The following is a 20,047-nucleotide window of genomic DNA, read 5'->3' as shown; positions in this document are numbered from 1 at the left end:
CACAGCTAATCCCCTGAAATCTTCCCTTCTCTAAAGCCACATGCCAGATTCAGTCATCATAATGCCACCGTAAGATTTAACAACTGTAAGATCTATCTCCTTCGTGCTGGCAGCACATGCCCTTTGCAATGGCCTATCAGGGGTAGTCAAACTGCGTCCCTCCAGATGTCCATGAACTACAATTCCCATGAACCCCTGCCAGCAAACGCTGGCAGGGGCTTATGGGAATTGTAGTTCATGGACATCTGGAGGGACGCAGTTTGACTACCCCTGTGCTAGATGATTGGGGGCAAGAGGGCGTTTTCGGCAAAGTTAGAAAGCTTTGCTTTGTTTGGTCGCTACAAGCCACTGTAACTAATGACAATGGCCTTGGCAGCAGGGGACACACCAGAAACTGAACTTGGACCAAGCTTACTATTGCAGGGCTTTGACCACTGTAGTCTCTTGCAGTACCGACGTCATTTTTTCCGCACTTAAAAGCAGGGATGTTTGGAATGTTCTATGTCCAGCGTGTTTTATTACAGGTGGGCGATTCACGTTATATGATTTGACATCCATTTTGTATTTCGCCATTTTACTCAGCTGGCTTTTTCATGAAGCAGCCATAAATCCCAAGAATAGATTTTCAACATCCTGGTGTGTCCAACTGTAGCTGTTAACTCTCGGCTGCTTCTCCTGATCAAAAGAAGCAGAAGGGCTCACCTGATTCCATCAATGGTCAGAGAGGTCGCTGCGATATTTGTGGACACCACGCATTTCCGGATACCTGGGGGAGAAGGGAGAAATATTCGCCTCTGCTGATCTAAAAAAAAGAGACAGAAAACAAGGGACGGGGAAGAGGATCAGCCAAGTTAAAGTTGACTAAAGCTGAACATTGCATAAAGGCAAGACTACCAATGAGACGTTATTCTGTCATAAGAACATAAGTGAAGCCATGTTGGACCAGGCCGACGGCCTATCCAATCCTACCCTCTTGGGGCTGCAATGCTCTTTCTCGGCGCATGTGGGGCCACAGCTGGGAGGCACCTGGCTTTTGGCCACTGCATGACACAGTGTAGCATTTGGATGAGCATTTGGCCCGATCAAATATGGCTTCTCAGCTGCCATCAGGAGGTCCACCAACAGGGCCAGAACCCCAGAAGTCCTCCTGCTGTGGCCCCCAAAACACCAAGAAGACATATTACAGCTCCAGACATAACAACAGGGTTCCTGTGAGGATAGCATAGGCTAAGGTGATCAGATTTTAACATTGGTAAAACGGGACACCATTGACCAGGGGGGGGGGGGTTCTTGATTAAAAATTTGGTCTATATGGAGCAACAAAATTTTCATAGAACGCATAGAACGCAAAAATAGTATTGTAATATATATATATATTTTAATTTCAACATTACAATTTGCCTCTAAAAGTGGGACAATCTAGTCACCTTAGCATAGGCATAGGTTGATTTGGGTCCTAAGCACTCATAAATGAAGTAAGTAAACAGGTACAAAGGCATTGTTAAGATGGGGACTTACCTGTTGGCATTGAACCATATAACGGCAGCAGTAGGAGGCCTTCAACTGAGCTGTCTTTCACGTCAAAACGGTAGTCGATGTTTTCAGCCTTCTGGAACAGGAGCTCACAAGCCCTCTCAATCTCAGACTGACCTGAAATGAAACCACAAGTGCTCACTCCAAGATCCCACTGGCTCGATCCAAGTAGGGACAGGCATGAATTTTGGGCAGTTTGTATTTCACGAACTGAAGTTCATGGCATGTCAACCGGGATGAACTTCCCATGAATTTTCAAGCAGTTCACAGAGGTTCCTGCTGGTTTGAGGATGTATACATTTCCAGTTGCAAACACAGCAGAGACTATGGAGGTTGGGTCCTCTCTTTGGTAGAGTCCATAACTCTGCACCTATAAATCCAATCCTCACCCAGCAGAACCAGTGCCACTGCAAACCCAACAGGACTAAGGCCAAACGAGAAGATCTCTGCAGTAGAAATACAGAGAAAATCAAGGGCAATACTAGCCCAGCAGGACAGAATCAAAGTCACCAAACTCAGTGGACAGGTAGAAGTGAGTCAGCCCGGGATCCCCTGCAAGTTTGGTGTCTCTAGCACAGCCTTTCTCAACATTTTTACCATTGAGAAACCCCTGTAATATTCACCAGGCTTCGAGAAACCCCAGATCATGCAAAATGTGGACGAGGTTGAGGTCTTTTTATTCATCAGTAGCACCTTGAGAGCCAGTGCAGTGTGGCTGGTTAAGAGTGGCAGCCTCTAATATGTTGAACTCAGGTTGATTCCCCACCCCTCCTCCACCTGCAGCAAGCTGGGTGGCCTTGGGCCAGTCACCGTTCTCTCAGAGCTCTCTCGGTCCCACCTACCTCCTAGGGTGTTTGTCATGGGGAGAGGAGTGGTAGGCAATTGTAAGCCACTTTGGATTCCTTTGGGTAGTGAAAAGCAGGGTACAAAAAACCCCAGTTCTTCTCAAGACTAACAAAATTTGTGGCAGGGTATAAGCTTTGGTGAGTCACTGTGAGTCACTGCTCAGCTCTTCAGAGAGCTCACACCCTACCACAAATAGTCTTTTAAGTTGCTACCGGACTCTTGTCCCAGTCGGCCGCTACAGAGAGACTAACACAGCCACCCATCTTGATCAGAGTTCGCCAAGCCCTGGGCTGCGTATCAGTACCGGGCGGGGGAGCCCTCGGTACTGGGCCGTGGCAGGGGGGAGGGAGGCGTGGGCGCTGGCACGCCAGTGGGCTCGCCTCCATCACATCCGCGCGGCGTGGCGCTCACTGCGCCGGGAGTGATCAGCCGATCCCGAGCGCCGTGCTGTGGGGGGCAGGAGGTGCGGGCGCACCAGCGGGCACAAACACACAGGCGCGGCAGCTCTGCACCTGCGCATTTGTGCCTGCCAGCCTGCCTACGCCCACACCTCCCTCTCCCCCCCCTGGTCCCCGAGCCTCCCTCTCCCCCCCCCCCCCAGTCCCTGGCCCGAAAAAGGTTGGAGACCACTGGTTTACTGATCATTAATCTTGTTTCCTGTTTCAGTCATCAGCGTTTTTACCAAAAACGCATTCTACAGAAATGTTATTTTCCGTTATTGTGCATATCTTTAAAAAGCAAGCATCATAGCAGCTCTCCAATACCACACAGCAACATAGTAGCTCTGCCTGCTCTTCCCTTTTTCCGAAGGGGTGCAGCTTCCCAGCAATTTCCAGAGTGCGAAACGCTGATCAATGGAGAAAACACACAAGAATTCATTTGGGCAAAGAAAACACACAATAATTCATTTGGGCAAAGAATAAGAAGCCGGCTGGACTCATGGAAGCAATTCCTTTCATCGCCTTTCCTGGTGACAGCAATTCTTCCACATGTGACTGTATCGAGGTTAGGGAAAACAGGAGGAAACTCTCACCAGTCAGGAAAACCAAGATGTCCCCAGCCGAGCTAGTCAAGTGAATGTCCAAGGTCACTTTTACCGTCTGGAATGAGAAGGAGCAGGACGATTAGGACCTTCGCTTTGATCCTCTCTTACACAAACTCATCAGAATAAGTCTGCTTCTCCCCCCCACAATCATAGTTGTCTTCTGGCACAAATGCAAGTCAAGGAAAACCACACTGCTGAAGAGATAAGGGTTTTGCATGCTTATATCTCTGTATTATCTGTACACCGCCCGTGGCGCCGCGGGCGCCACGGACTAAATAAAACAGTAAGGGGTTCTGGGGCGGGATGCGTCCGGGATGAGGAAGGGTCCGGATTGGACCCTTCCTCATGACAGACAATCAGAGGGAGCAATCGGCAGGCGCGAAGCGCCTGCCGATTGCTCCCTCTGATTCCCAGCCCCAGCAATTGCGAGCCGCGCGCAGCGCGGCTCGCAGTTGCTCCCGGCCTGATGCGGCGAGAGGCGCGAAGCGCCTCTCGCCGCGTCAGGCCGCTTCCTGAGGGAGCCCCCGCAACAACAAGGAGATAGCCGTCAGCCCGTCGCCTCAGGGAGCCCACGGCACCACAAGAAGATGGCCGCCGCTCAGAAGACGTCGCTCTGGAGCTGCCTGCCTCCGCTCTAGGGAGCCCTTGGCAGTCGCGCGGAGCGCGGCTGCCGGGGACTCCCTGCCCGGCACAACAAGAGAAGATGCCGCCCTGGAGCCGCCTGCCTCCCCTCAAGGGAGCCCCTGCCAGCAGCGCGGAGCGCCGCTGCCGGAGACTCCCTGCCCCGCACAACAAAGAAAATGGCCGCCGCTTCCCCGCCCAACAAGAAGATGGCCGCCGCCGATGCTGCCCGAGAGGGAATCAGGGCCGGGCCGCGCCCGCTCGGCTCGATCCGCGGGCGCGGCTCGCGGGTGCGGCCGGGCGCGGCTCGCGGGCGCAGCCCGATCCGTGGGTGCGGCCCGCGGGCGCGGCCGGGCGCGGCTCGCGGGCGCGGCCGGGCGCGGCTCGCGGGCGCGGCCCGATCCGTGGGTGCGGCTCGCGGGCGTGGCCCGATCCGCGGGTGCGGCCCGCGGGCGCGGCCCGAAGCCCTGCCGGTCCCCAGCCTAATAAAGGTTGGGGACCACTGCCCTACAGAGCCGCCGCTGCACACGCCGCCAGACCGCCTGGGGGCCGCCGCCCGAAGCAACGGCCTCCCTCCTCCACTACTTACTGCCCCGCCGCCGAAAAAAGAACGTCCCGCCGCTGCTGCTGCCGACCGCCCTCGACAATGCCTCCGCTTTCAGGTACCTCTTCTTTCACAACGCTGCCCTCGCCTTTCCCCCCCCCTCTACCCCCGCTTTCTAGAGCCCATTGTATTTTGGGTACAATGGGCTTAATTACTAGTATAACACATAATGTTGATTGTCTGGCTGGACTTAGTAAATTATGCCGGGTGATAGTTTTTTTTCACCATCTTGTGGGTTTTTATGTGTATTGCTATTGTTTTAACAACGTAGAAAGATGGAGTCACGACTGAGCAGGGATCTAAGCCCAGAATTCTGCACTGGTCCAATCAGAAACTTCCCAACCTCAATAAGCTTCCACCTCTTAGCTACCCACTCAACTCAATAAATAACCCATGCCCATTCTGGATCTCCACTGAAGGAGAAGAAAGCCATATCCGAGGGGGCCAAAAATCCCATCTGCTAGCCACCTGAGGGCACACAGCCTGCATTACACCCCCCCACAGACTGTCAGGTGGGCACACCCCCCAACACACACAGATTCACGTGGGCTGCTGTATATTTCAACCCAAAGCTTAAAAGAAAGAAACCGGGGTTACATAAATCAGCCCGATCGACGATGAATCACCTCCGTCACATAAGCAGAGCTCCCGGCATCCCTCGGGCCCACGAGGTCACAGAAGATCTCCTTCACTGGGTAGCTCCTTCCTGGGATATCCACCACCAAGCAGCCACCGAAGAACTCGGAAAACTTGTCGGTGTCCAGGGTGGCCGACATGACCACCACTTTGAGAGGTTTTTTCCTGCCGGGGGGTTCCTTCTCATGGAACAGCTGCTTCAGCAAGCCAAAGAGGATGTCCTATTAAGGAAAAGTGGGGTGGGGGGAGGAGCCCAGAAGCAGGGGGAGGACTTGGTAAAATCCCTGGGATGAACAGAAGACTTCAAGGTCACCCTCGACAGTGACCGGCTGCCCACGAGCCTCCCGCCCACGTACACAGATCCAGCCAGTGTGATCCAGGCTGCAGGGAGACATACACAGAGGAGGGGGAATGTCACACCTGTAGATGCTACTATGCTGGGGAGAAAGGTGTCTCTTTTCATAATCGGGGCATTCTCAAGCCTGTGATCCTGCCCCATCCCTTCCCAAATGGCCCAGCGACACACAGGTCTGCCAAGTCATGCACCGGAATCATCACATAATCCTTTCAAAGCTGAACTGTTGCGTTTCAAGCAACTTTAATCCATTCGCAGGAAGGTGAAGACCTTCTTGCTGGATCTGACCAGGGGATCCCTTGAGCCTGGCATGCTCTTCCCAACAGCGGCCAAGCAGATGCTTCTGTGAACACTGGCATGAACATGGCAGCTGTCCTCTGGTTGTTCTAAGTTTCTGAGGTATATTGCCTCTGGACATGGAAGCTCTATTTAGCTACCACGGCTAATAACCATCAATAACCACTCCCCTCAGGAAGTACATCAACATCTTGGGTGTTGATTGTTTGACACAGTCCGCTGCTGCCTGGTGGCAGGCGTTCTGTTATAGGAAAGGTTGTTTTTCCGCTATTTTGGGTTTTTGTATTGTTCTATTTTGTTTATATGGGGTTTTATTTTTGTGGGGGGGCTTATGCTGTAACTCACCACTCTTGGCATGCCAAGAGTGGCGGGTAAGAAATATAATTATTATTAATGATAATGATAATAATTGATCAATACAGGTTTGGGAGGGGGAAATCATAGAATCATAGAATAAGAGTTGGAAGGGACCTACTGGGTCATCTAATCCAACCCCCTGCACAATGCAGGACACTCACAGCCCTATCGCTCATCCACTGTAACCTGCCAGCCCTTGAACCTTCACAGAATCAGCCTCTCCCTCAGATGGCTATCCAGCCTCTGTTTTAAAATTTCTGTTTAAACATTTCCAAAGATGAAGAACCCACCACCTCCTGAAGAAGCCTGTTCCACTGAGAAACCGCTCTGACTGTCAGGAACTTCTTCCTGATGTTTAGGCGAAATTCCTTTTGAATTAATTTCATCCCATTCGTTCTGGTCTGTCCCTCTGGGGCAAGAGAGAACAACTCTGCTCCATCCTGTGTATGGCAGCCCTTTAAATATTTGAAGATGGTGGTCAGATCCCCTCTCAGTCATCTCCTCTCCAGGCTAAACAGACCAAGCTCCCTCAACCTTTCCTCCTACGTCTTGGTCTCCAAGCCCCTCACCATCTTTGTTGCCCTCCTCTGGACAGTTTGTCTACATCCCTCTTCAACAGAGAGTCTCAGAAAAAAAAATTCCTTTAGCCATGAACTATAAGGTCTTGGTGTGAGTATGTGTGTGTGTGTGGGGGGGGGAAATTGTGTCCCCACCTAACACTTGCAGCTCCCTCCTTACATTTCATACATGGAATCACAGAAGCCCTTTGGTTTGAAACACGAGAAACAAAAACATTTTGTCTGGTCTGCTGTTAAAACCTGCAGTCAATCAGAGTGACAGGAAGACCTCAAGTCCTAGCATTAGGGAAGCAGAACAGTTCCTTCCCTTCAGAACTAACAAGACCGGATATGCAACCAGGAAAACCACAAGAAACCACTCCTCGCCCTGCACGATGCACACCAAGTGTTCAACCGATGGGGAAGCAAAATGGATCTGCCCTGTGGCAGGTTTCTCTTCCACGAACTCGTCTAACTTGTTTTTAAAATCTCATTTAAAAGAGGGTCAAGCACTACATCTTGCTAGAGGGAATTCCCAACTGAATTTGGCAATCCCAAATTTGTTGCTAGTCAGCTTCTTGGCCTGAGTCAATCCATTTTATGTTTGGAAAACCCCGAATGCTGCAATTGTCCCAGAGGAGGAAAACTCCCCAAATGCTACAGGAAGGTCAAGAGGCTTTGCTTGACTAAAGAGAAAATAAGACTCTCCCAGTTTACAAAGGCCCAAAGGCCCTTTTGGGAGCTACTCTTTTGACAAGGGCTAAAATAAGCAGGTTTTAGGTCAGATCAACCTGACTCAAGGGACAAAATTCACTGATTCAAAATCAAATCTAGCCTCTCCCTAGGAGCTAAAAGGACCATGCTTGGCTCTTGTGGCCCTTTCTTGCATGCCCAGGGAAATGCCAATCACCACTTTGGGGTTGAGAGGCGAATTTCTTCCAGGCCAGTCTGACCAGGAATATTGGTTTGGGGAGGGGCATCCTCTGGCCATGGAATTGAGAGCCATCTGACGGAGAGGCTGATTCTGTGAAGGCTCAAGGGGGTGGCAGGTGACAGTGGATGAGCGATAGGGTTGGGAGTGTCCTGCATAGTGCAGGGGATTGGTCTAGATGACCCAGGAGGTCCCTTCCAACTCTATTATTCTATGATTCTATGATACCCCTCCCAGGCTTAAACATCTGAGGCCTAAAATGAAAGAAAGAGTATAACGCACATAAAGTTCCCCTGTCAAATCTCCCGGAGGCCGTCCCAGCTAGCCTCAAGCGAGCCAGCAGGGGGTGCCTCACAGACCTGTTTTAGCTCCACCCACCGTGCTCAGGCTCCGCTCATGGGCTTCATCAAGGATAACGATGCTGTACTTGGAAAGAGACGGGTCGGCCAGGATCTGCCTCAGCAGGCAGCCATCAGTCAGGTACTTGATCGAAGTGTCCTGCAGGATTTAATCAGGCCTGGGATTAGAGCCACAAGCTGAGACATGGACAAGGATTCCCCAAACCACTGGCACCTGAATCATTCCAGAGGGGGTTTTCCAGGTTCTAAAACTAGTAGCAGGTAGGTTTCTCCTGGCTCAGATCCCCCAAGGGTGGGTATCGCCTCCCCCAACGCAGGACAGCCCCATTGGAAAAGGTCAGTTTCAGATGGTAGATATGTTGGTTCTGCAGTAGAACAGCTAGATTCAAGTCCAGATGAAGAGACCAACAAGATTTTCAGGGGACGCGCTTTTGAGAACCCAAGATCCTTTTGTCAGATCTGACAAACAGAGCCTGGATTCTTGAAAGCACGTCTCTTGACAATTTCTAAGGTGCTACTGGACTTGAACCTAGCTTCTTCTGGAGGACTTTCAGTGGACCACCCTATTGATGTATTTCATTGAACTTGTATTTTTAAAGCCGTTGTTTGCCTTCAACAGCTTGTTGTTTGTTGTGTTGGGAAGGGAGGGGGCTGCTTTGTGCATTAGACCCAGGCATGGGAGAAGAAAGGTCTAAAAACTCTGTTTCTTAAACCATCAGCGCTCAGGAACAGGATAATGAGAGATGTTTCCACAGCTGCCCTGTAGGAAAAGCACAAACCCACCCAGGGATCCAGCATGTCCTTACAGGCCAGAGTCTGGGGATGACATCCTAGCTCAGGGTAGCCAAACGGTGGCTCTCCAGATGTCAACGGACTACAATTCCCATGAGCCCCTGCTCTGCATGTCCTGGCAGGGGCTCATGGGAACTGTAGTCCATGAACATCTGGAGAGCCACCATGTGATGACTCACTAGCTCATGCATCAGCATACTTATTTTTTAATTTCATTTATATTTATCAGATTTTTATACTGCCCTCCCAGCCCGCCGGCACATTTCAAACACAGAAAAATGGAGATGAAAAGCCGATTTTACAGGACAATATCACGGAAAATAGGAGGACGGTGTCTACGGTTCTGGGGCCAATGGGTGGCCCTTCTGGCATGACACAGCTGTGTCAGAGGCAAGGTTAGTTGGGGTATGAAGGTGGATTTTTTCAGATGCCACTCACAAATTCTGCAACTCTCTCCCTGCAGAGGCAAGAGCAATGCCGCTCCTGCAGGCTTCCCAAAAGAACCAGGGCTCTTTCTTCATTCCAGGAGACCTCTGACCCAATCTGAGAGAGGGCAGCCAGCTGGGCTGAACTGAGGTTTGCAGTTTTTAACATTTTTGCTTAACGTGCTTTAATGGTTGCAATCTGAAAATGGTACAGCTGCAAAGCAGACCAGCGGGACCAAAAACAGGGGACCACAAGGACCAAAAAGGAGGTTACGGATATACTAAAACAAGTCCGTTTGCTTGTTTATGGAGCTGCTTCATACCAGGCCAGCGATCCCCAGAGCTCAGCCGTGGCCAGAGTAGGGTAGACAAGTTTAATCTCCTCAAAAGTAAAGCAGGGTCATCCCTGGCTAGTGTTTGGATGGGAGACCTCCAAGGAACACGAGGGGTCACGACACAAAGGCAGGCAATGGCACACCACCTCTGAAAGTTCCTTGCCTGGCTGCCAGGCAATCTCAGGATCTCCTGGCGACATGACACACGCCGTATGACAGATAAATTAGTACTGGCCAATCTGACCAGGCAGCTGCTGTCCATGGTTTCAGGCAAAGAAAGGTCTTTCCCAATGCCTGCGATCCAAGGTGCTTCCACCAAAGATGCCTGGGACTGCTCACGGTGTGACACAAAGTGTTTCCTTGGCCCCTTAGCCCCCAGCCTCTCTCCCAGATCCTTTGTGCTGCCTACATTCAAAACTGCAAAACCCGAACTCTCCAGCAGATCCGTTCTGAGACGTACCTCCGAAACGCACTCCTCAAAGCGAACCTGGTAGCCCACCAGGCTTCCCAGAGGGCAGTCCATCTCCTCTGCTACCCGCTGCGCCACCGACATGGCGGCCACTCGCCGCGGCTGCGTCACACCGATCAGGCCATGCTTGGCCAGCCCTGCAGGAGGTAACGGGACGGCTCTGTCAAACTCCACGGGAGCAGCGAGAAAAGGAACTGGCTGCAGTCTTTCAAAAGGGAGCCTTTAAAAAGCCATGCATTTGCAGGGATTTTATGCATGTGTCAAAAATAACATCTAGATATAATTCATAGAATTATAGAATAAATAGAGTTGGAAGGGACCTCATGGGTCATCTAGTCCAACCCCCTGCACAATGCAGGACCGTCACATCCCAATCGCTCATCCACCCCTTTGCCTTCACAGAATTAGTGTGACGGTGTGACGCCCTGGTGAACAGATCTCAAAAGTGTCACTGTGACCTTCGACGACAGCTGGCCCCAATGAAATACATCCGTCTTCAACCAGAGCCAAGGCCTTCTTGGCCTTGTCCCCTGCCTGGTGGAATGAGCTCCCCAAAGAGATCACAAGGCCCGTAAGATGGAGCTGTTCCACCAGGTCTTTGGTTGAGGCTAGCCGGGGAAGGTACTAGAATAAGAAAACTGGGCCTCGCTTCCTCTCCCCCACAACCACCACCACTTAAGTGTAATACTGACAAGCCAGAACATACTGTCATCAGAGCTGAGTAGTGGCCATTGCCACAACGTTTTAAACATTTTTATATTACGGTTTTCATTACAGTGACATTGTTTTATTGCTAGGTACTCCCAAGAGGGAGAGGTATACAAATCAAATGATAATAAATAAATATTTCAGGATTTACTGGGATTCCTCAGAAATATGTCAGGTGTTCTACAGTGAGAAGATTAGTACTGGCCAGCAACCTCCCCCTTTATCAACCCAGCTTTCTGAACATTTCACAGCAGGACAATTCTATTTACCTGTCAAAGTAAGTCAGCCCACCACCACCTGTCTGTCTTCTGGGACACGCAAACAATTACAGAGGAGAATAACAAGCTCAGGAAATGGTCTATGGCAGGAGTAGTCAACCTGTGCCCCCCAGATGTTCATGGACTACAATTCCCATGAGCCCCTGCCAGCAGTTGCTGGCAGGGGCTCGTGGGAATTGTAGTCCATGAACATCTGGGGGGGCACAGGTTGACTACTCCTGGTCTATGGCATATTGCCCAAATGGCCAACATTATCCAGGGACCACCCAGACAGACAAATCAACACAAGTGTAGAATGTGTGAAAGGCACAGCTTGGCCAGCATTTGGTTTTCCAAGTATCACAAAGAGCTAAACAGATACCTTCTTGGAATAAATATTTTGGGAGTTGAGTGGTTTTTCCACTCCCCGTCTCGCCGGTCACCACAAGAAACGCATGGTCGCGGACAGCGTCCACTAATTTCTTCCTATATCTGTAAATGGGCAAAGTCTCAAAGTCCCGATGTTCTTTCCTTTCTCCTTTGAGCAATTTGGGTTTTCTCTCCATTGGAAGGGAAGCCAGGCTGTAAAAAGAAGAGGGAACACACCACAATAAGCTCCACAAAGCCCTGAAGGCACATTTGCAGTGTAACTGACTCACAGAGCCAGCTTGGTGTAGTAGTTAGGAGCAGCAGCTTCTAATCTGGTGAGCTGGGTCTTTTCCATAAGAAGTACTGTTGTATTCTGGGTGTTTGGGGGCAACATTGAGAAGGCTTCTGGAGCTCTGGCCCTGCTGGTGGATGTCCTCATGGCACCTGGGTTTTGGCCACTGTGTGACACAGAGTGTAGGACTGGATAGGCCATTGGCAGGATCCAACATGGCTTCTCTTATGTCTGGAGCAGTAGTGCTCTGTATTCTTGGTGTCTGGGGGCCAACAATAGGAGGGCTTCTGGAGTTCTGGCCCTACTGGTGGGTCTTCTAGTAGTACCTGGGTTTTGGGCACTGTGTGACACAAGATGGCTTCTCCTATGTTTTTAACTGCCAGGCTACGTGGGAGGTTCAAATTCTTACTCATTAAATTCACTCAATGACCTTCGGCCAGTATTTCTTTCTCAACCCTTACATGGTTATTAGGACAACAAAAACTATAACATCTTTAGTCTGAGGAAGAGTGCATGCACTTGAAAGCTCACACCTTTAATAAATCTTTGTTTGTCTTAAAGGTGCTACTGGACTCAATTTTTGTTGTGCTACTTCAGATCAACATGGCTACCCACTTGAATCTATGGTTATTACGAGGATAAATTGGAGGAGAACTATATACATCAACCTGAGCTCATTGAAGGGCAGGAAAATGCAACAGAAGCATAACTAGAAATTCCAAAGGAGCACCACTGATATTCCACTGCAGCAAAACCAACAGAATCCTGTTTAGGGCCATTTTTAAAACAGTTTTAAACACGTAATGGTTTCTAATGATCAGAAACAGTTTTAAACAGTTTTCAGAAAATACTCTCTCCCAATTTATTACTTGTATCAAATATTTCATCTGTTAAAGACAACATGTCCCACAATTTGCATCAATATACATTTTATTTTTTGACAACAGTTATTATCCTGCCCTTCCTCCAGTAAGTTGGGGATAGGCTTGCATGAGTCTTCCCTCCCTCATTGTATCTTCTGAACAACCCAGGTTTATACTGAGACCCAACTTTATAGCTGAGCCAGTATTCAGTTTTCATCTCATCTGCAACTGCTCAATGTTTTTTGAACAGTGTGTAATTTATTATACTTATATATCTAATAAGATTAACTGGGAAAAGAAGAGGAGGAGGGTTTCCAAGTGGCAGTTTCAGCATACATAATAGTAAATGAAAGCAGGAAACCAGACTCCCTGTGGACAAGGTGGGAATCTCCTAATAGGACACCCCTCAGGGATGCAAGAAAATATGAGGGGAAAAGCCTATTAAATCTGGAACTCAGCATCTTCAGGCATGGAGTAATGACAGTTACCAAAGAGAAATATAGATTGTGCAGGACAAATCAAGGCACGCCATCAAGAGGATCTTGGAGGGAGAGGTATTGAGGAGATGGAATGGGATTTCAGAACCCTCCAATTTCTTGCAGGGCCTAGCTTGTCGTCTTTCATCTATAATGGCCTCCTCTACCATTGGTGCATGAATTCAAAATAAGCTTTCATTCACATTAACACATAGTGAGAAATGGTACCTTTGAAAATCTATCAGAGCACAAGCTTTTGCATGCAAGTGAGAGTAACTGTGAGGAATGAATGGAGGGCTAGCAAGCACCGATCAACTGTTAAGAGAGAGAGGGACTCATCACAGATAGCCAAAGTGTGGCTCTCCAGCTGGCAGGGGCTCATGGTAATTGTAGTTCATGGGCATCTGGAGAGCCACAGTTTGGAGTCAGTGATAAAAACAGCGCTTGGAGTGGAGGTAACGGGCCAGAAGGGGAAAGAGAGTCTTGAGGCAATTCATAAGAATGGCACCTCCAGCCCCACCCCAACCCCCTGTCCCAAAAAAACCCAGCATGTCACCACCTCTCTGGGTCTGGGAAGGGCTGATGCTGCACCTGTTAAATGCCTGCCTGCCAGCCAGACGGCTGTTAAAAGCACCGGAAAGCTATCCGGTAAGCAAAAAGGGGGCTGCCCATCCCCATTTACATCCAAAAGCACAACACAACAAAAAACGCACACCGGTGAACCCAGCATCCACACACCTTTTGCAGGTACCAGCCACGTGACTCTTCCCGGTGCTCTTTCTTCCCCTCTCCAACCCGGAAGCCAAGAAAACGGCGCGCTGCTGTGACGTCACCCCTCCCGGCGTCGCGACGCGACGGCGGCGCCTCCGAAGGCCCCGCCCACCCGTCCCGCCAAGCCCCTCCCCCCGCCGGAGGCAGCTGCTCGCAGGCGCCCTTAGAACTGGGGCGGATTCTAATAATCGCTTGTTAATAGTGAATACTGGTTAAGGATCATAAGTTCTTAATATTACTAATAATAAAAAATCGTTAACTGTGTGGAGCTTCTGGGGTCCGTGGAGGAGAAAAATCTAACCGGAATAGCAGCCCCATAGCATTATTTGGAGGGACTTTGTGCATCCAAAATAAAACCCAATCGAAGAAGAGCATGGGGTGGCTGGGTGGGTTGTGCCCCGCTTTTCACTCCCAGGAGTTTCAAAGGAGTTGATAAACGCCCACCCTCTCCTGGCAACAGACACCCTGTGAGGTAGGTGGGGCTGAGAGAGCTCTGAGAGAACGGTGTCTGGCCCAAGGTCACCCTGCCGGCTGCATTTGAGTGGGTGGGGTTGTACCTTTTTTACTACCAAAAAACGGCTATCAATTGCCTTCCCTTCTTCTCCCCACAAAATGAAGATAGATTCAACTAAGTAGCCGTGTTGGTCTGAAGCAGCAGAACAAATGTAGAGTCCGGGGGCACCTTTAAGCCCAACAAAGTTGTATTTCCGTTATGATCTACTGTGTGCATGTGCACTGAGGAAGTGGACTCTAAATTTGTTCTCCCGACAAGAGATACCCTGTGAGGCTGAGAGAGCTCTGAGAGAACTGTGACGCCCAAGGCCACCCAGTTGGCTGCATGTAGAGAAGTGCAGATGACCCAGACTAGCCCAGTCTTCTTTGGGGGTCTCTCATTCAAGTACTCACCAGGGATGACCCTGAGAAGACCGGGCTAGTCTGGGTCATCCGCACTTCTCTACAGTCCAGTCACAGTTCTCTGAGTGCTCTCTCAGAGTCCCAGTCTCTCCATGCAGTGGCAAGCAAACCCCAGAGGAGTCATAAATCAGCTGGGATTTGAAGGTGCACACACAGAGACACACAGGCTAACAGGAATCTTAAAAACTGACTTTAAAAAAATTCTGTCACGAGCATCTAAGCATGGACCTGTTGAATTGAGTCCTAATTTGATTCTGAGTTAAGACTGGAGCAGCTCTGCATAGGAGAGCCCCGCAACTCATCTGATCTTGTGGAACTACTGAAGGCCGCAATCCCGTGCACACATAATTGTCCAAAAGTTAGTGCCATTTAATACAGTAGAAATCAAGGAAAACATCTCTACGGCTTAGCAATTTTTCCCTCACTCTCTCTTCCTGGTGCATTTCATCCTGATTCTTTACTCCCTACTTCATTTCCAAGCAAACTTGCAGTAATACTTTTGCTGTCCTTGCTTGATTCGTGGCTACCTTGTAGGATTTTCAAGGCAAGAGGTGGTTTTCCGTTGCCTGTCTCCACCGGGTGACGCTGGCCTTCCTTGGTGGTCTCCCATCCAAATGCTAACCAGGACAGACACTGTTTCCCTTCCAAAATGAGGCTGTATCTCATTTTTCTCATAGGTTAATGGGGCAGAGTGTTGTCTCTGTGTTAAGCCCCTCTCTGTGTACATTCCTCTGACAGCCAGGAGATGGCAGGCTAAACATATTTAGAGAAATTGCTGTTTTCGTGGGGCCGCTGCCAGCCGACCAGAATACTTTGCCTGCCCCACTCTATTATTGTGCCATCTCGATGCACAGGAATCGAGCTGCAAAGCTGTTCACAGCCTGGAGACATACATTTCCACCTACTCATATCTGCAGACCACACTACAGCTAAAAACACAGGAGCAGAGTCATTTAAGAAGAGAAGAAGAGCTGAGTTTTTTGTCCCCTGATTTTTATTTCCCAAAGAAGGCTCAAACCAGCTAACAATCACCTTCCCTTCCTCCCTGCACAACAGACACCCTGTGAGGTAGGTGCGGCTGAGAGAGCTCTGAAAGAACTGAGACTGGCCCAAGGTCACCCAGCAGGCTTTATACATCTCAAAGAGACTGACATTTGCCTTCCCTTCCTCTCCCCACAATAGACACCCTGTGAGATAGGTGGGGCTGAGTGAGCTCTGAGAGAACTGGCCCAAGGTCACCCAACTGGCTGCCTGGGGAGGAAGCATGGGGAGTCAAACCTGGCACTCCACATTAGAGGCTGCCACTCTTCAGCATGACACCACATGGACACCAAGGTTGGTAAGCAGCGTTGATGATTTTGAAACCAGTCTCCCTGAGTTCTTGATCTGCAAGCCTGCAGGCTTGTCCTGAATTAGGGTTAAAATGTGTTGTCAAGCAAAGTTCCACCTTGGGGTTTCCCCGGCACGGGATGAGCAAAGGCAGCTTGCCTTGGTGTTCCTCTGTCTGCCTCTGTTGTCCCCATCCAAGTACTGGCCTTGCTCAACTCTGCCAGAACGGGGCTGGCAGGAATATCGCCTTTGAAACTGGTCCCTCTAAGAGTCAGCTGGATCTCAGCCATGAGGAGGTGATACCAGCTTCACGCCATGGATAGCTTTGACTGCTCATTTCCACTCATTTGACCTTTATTAAAGGCACAGGGGCTAGCCCAATCTTCCCAGATCTCAGAAGCTCAGCAAGACAGGCCCTGGATGATATTTGGGCGGGAGATCACCCAGGGAGTTCAGAGTTGCTACAGCAGGTGTAGCCAAACTGTGGCTCTCCAGATGTCCATGGACGACAATGGACATCTGGAGAGTCACAGTTTGGCCACCCCTGCCCTAGGGCAGGGGTAGTCAACCTGTGGTCTCCAGATGTTCATGGTCTACACTTCCCATGAGCCCCTGCCAGCAAATGCAGAATTGTAGTCCATGGACATCTGGAGGACCACAGGTTGACTACCCCTGCCCTAGAGGGTCACCATGCATCAGCTGCACCTTGATGGCACTTTCTACCACTAAAGGGACAGGAGACACACACCCCTCATCCATTTGGCAACCAAGAAGCCTACCTCAGCCACCTGAAACCAATCAGAAGACTGTAGCTCAATGCAATGCATGTTTAACATAGGGTTGCCAACATCCAGGCAGGCCCTGGAGTTACAGCTGGTCACCAGACCCATAGAGATCAGTCCCCCTGGGGGGGGGGATGGCTGCTTTGGAGGGCAAACTTTATGGCATTCTACCCTGCTGAGATTCATCTCCAGGCCACGTTCCCAAATCCTCAGGGATTTTCCAGCCTTGACCTGGCAACCCTCATTTACTTGGAATTAAATCCCACTGTGGGTCTTATTCCATAATACTTGTGCACAGAATTGTCGCTTGAATTATCTTGCTCACGCGCGAAGCGACTTCCAGAGGTAGATCTCCCCAATCTTGGTTTTCCAAAAAAACGGGCCTGGGGCAACATGTTTTCAGCCATCTCTTGCATTCTCAGACTCCCCTTGCATATGATCCATGAGGACTAGCAGCCCATTTTCCAGTCCTTCCCTGCTGGTGGGCTTCCTGCCATTCTACCATCCCCTCGAGGCAGATGGCTTTCCAGGCGCCCTCTTTGTTGTTGTCATTTGGACTAGCAGCAGGCAGCTGATCGCCGTCTTCACTTCAGATCCCTCCCATATGTCAAATACGCCCACGTGCACCAATGATTCATAACATCACACACACTCTCTCTTTTCTTAAACTGAATTTCTGGCTCATCCTCATGCTCGTTTTCCTGGACAAGATCAAGAGATGGGACCGTGGCTCAGTGGTAGACCATCAGCTTTACAAGCAGAAAGTCCCGGCTTCAGTCCCTGGGGCCTCCAGTTTAAGAGGATCAGGTTCAAGACCTTGAGACCTTGGAGAGCCATTGCCAGTGGGTTTGACTTAGTAGAAGGCAGCTCCATGGGGCTATGAGCCAAGTATCACCTTGCCTCTGGAACAATCCATAGCAATTTGTGCTCTCTGTATCATGATTGCCCAGATTTGAAGAAGAAGAGTCAGTTTTTATTCTTGTTTCACTACCCAAAGGAGTCTCAAAGCGGCTTGCAATTGCCTCCCCTTCCTCTCCCCACAGCAGACATCCTGGGAGGGAGGTGGGGCAGAGAACAGCTCTAATAGAACTGTGGCTATCCCAAGGTAACCCAGCTGGCTGCATGTGGAGAAGGCCAGTTCTCCAGATTAGAGGCTGCCGCTCTTAACCACGACACCCAGCTGGCTCCTTTTTTGCTTCCTCTCATTTAGAAGCTGGATTTCTCTGTGTGCAATTTGGCGCGTTAGTGCCTGCTCCATCTCCGGGCTACAGATTTCAACAGGCCGGCAGCAAAGGTGAAGTGGGGGGTACAGCAGCAGAGTATCTGCCTGGCGTACCGAAGGTCCCAGGTTCCATCCCCAGCATCTCCGGGGGGAAAAAACCAGGCTGAAGGTGATATGAAAGACTGAGACCCCCCCAAGACTAAGACCCCCCCACTGGGCTGAGCAGACAAGACTGACCAATGGTCTAACTTCCTTATAAAGGGAGCTTCATGTGTCCACGGGTAACTGTGCCAAACTGCAGCCTGGATTTGTAAAAAGAAAAAAAAATAGAGAGAGAGAATTAGAGATATAATGTGAATGTCTCTCCGTTTGATAATGTGACTCCCGCAGCAGATGTGCAGGTTGTTTCCTTGGCGTGTCTGTGCCACCTTAAAATATGCATGACTTGATGAGTGTGGGTATTAAACCACTTTCTAATTAACGAGCAAAGCAGCCACCCAGCGGTCTCCAAGGCCCCCTGTGCTGAAAGCAAGAGGCAAAGGAGAAGGTTACCGGGTCGCATTGCGGCCTCCGCTCTTTCCTGGTTTGTTCCTCTTCTCTCTGTCAGAATTGCCCAAATTGCGCAGGAGGTCCAGGTGGCGAGTTACAGGTGATTACACACCGCCCAGCAGCTTTTTGGCAGCCAGATGTCACAGAAGGAAATCTGAAGCCTTCCCCTCTGAGGTCTTCTCCGTGGCTGCTGTTGCTGTCGCCGACCTTCATTGACTTGCCTTGCTTCTGTGACTTTAAAGGCAGCACAGAGGAAATTTAGCAAGGGTAGGTTTTCCTGGCAGAGGGATAGAAGGATGGGGAAGCAGCACCTGACTGATTCCTGCAGCACAGGCGGCAATTAAAGGCCAGGCGGGCTTTTAAAGAAAGGGGTGACATGTCTTTGCCAGGTGGTTAGGCAGGCGTTTGCCCTGCAAGGAAAGGGGTTGCAGGCAGTGCATCTAAAAGGGATGCAAAACTGGCCAGGCCTCTAGGTTTGTCCTATAATGTTTGCGGTGGAGGAGACTTTGGGCAGGCGAATACAGGGGAGCACCAAGCGGCTAGCGGCTCTATTACTCCCCTTCTGCACAGGTGTTCTATTAAAACACAGAGCAAAGTTTGAGCACCTTGAAATTCAACAAAGTTTTCATAGAGTTGGAAGGGGCCATGCAGGCTATCTAGTCCAACCCCCTGCTCAACGCAGGATCAGCCCAAAGCATCCTACAGCATCCAAGAAAAGTGTGTATCCAACCTTTGCTTGAAGACTGCCAGTGTTATTCTGTGTTATTCTGGGTGTATACTTTATAAGGTGTCTGAAGAAGCATGCATACATGCAACAGCCAATGCACAGCTTTGTTGGTCTTCAAGGTGCCTGGGACTCAAACGTCGTTCTGCTGCTTCAGACCAACCTAACTACCCCCTTGTATCGGTATTAAAACACAGAAGCCTCATCTAGCTGATTGCTTCAAGCCAAATGGGGAGGTGGGGCTGCTTCCAGGGACCAGGGTTTCTGCCAGCTCCCCCCCCCCGCCCCCGGATATCAGGGCTCTCTCAGCCTCACCTCCCTCACAGGGTGTCTGTTGTGGGGAGAGGAAAGGGAAGGCAATTGGAAGCCGCTTTGAGACTCCTTCATGTAGAGAAAAAGCAGCATAGAAGAACCAACTCTTCTTCTTTTTCTAGTTAACATACAGTTTAAAACCTCATAATGCTTTGACACCACTTGGCCATATCTTGGCTGTAATATCATTGACTAATATTCAATGGTTGGGCATGCCAGAAGATGGAAAGACCTGGAGAGGGAAGGAAGCAGGCCCATTTGACCTTGTTTGCTTGTTCTGGCTGCAACCATAAGCTTGGTTAAATAATGCCATTTG

The 20,047-nt window shown here is 50.0% G+C and overlaps 1 protein-coding gene across 1 annotated transcript in view; it reads right to left on the bottom strand.

The window, feature by feature from the left end:
- The window catches only part of DHX40 (DEAH-box helicase 40), a 28,208-nt gene extending 14,252 nt beyond the window's left edge, over positions 1–13,956 (bottom strand). The window contains exons 1-8 of the mRNA XM_077311371.1: positions 13,866–13,956; positions 11,510–11,709; positions 10,154–10,299; positions 8,161–8,280; positions 5,276–5,506; positions 3,413–3,479; positions 1,519–1,650; positions 703–802 (exon numbers count right to left, since the gene is read on the bottom strand). Coding sequence (XP_077167486.1) covers positions 703–802; positions 1,519–1,650; positions 3,413–3,479; positions 5,276–5,506; positions 8,161–8,280; positions 10,154–10,299; positions 11,510–11,693 — 980 coding nt within the window. The 5' untranslated portion in view covers positions 11,694–11,709; positions 13,866–13,956. The remainder of the gene's footprint in view (positions 1–702; positions 803–1,518; positions 1,651–3,412; positions 3,480–5,275; positions 5,507–8,160; positions 8,281–10,153; positions 10,300–11,509; positions 11,710–13,865) is intronic.
- Between the last annotated feature and the right edge of the window lie 6,091 nt (positions 13,957–20,047).

This window comes from Paroedura picta, chromosome 15 (assembly GCF_049243985.1).
Source record: "Paroedura picta isolate Pp20150507F chromosome 15, Ppicta_v3.0, whole genome shotgun sequence".
Lineage (NCBI taxonomy): Eukaryota > Metazoa > Chordata > Lepidosauria > Squamata > Gekkonidae > Paroedura > Paroedura picta.
This window is presented reverse-complemented; position numbering and strand designations above follow the sequence as displayed.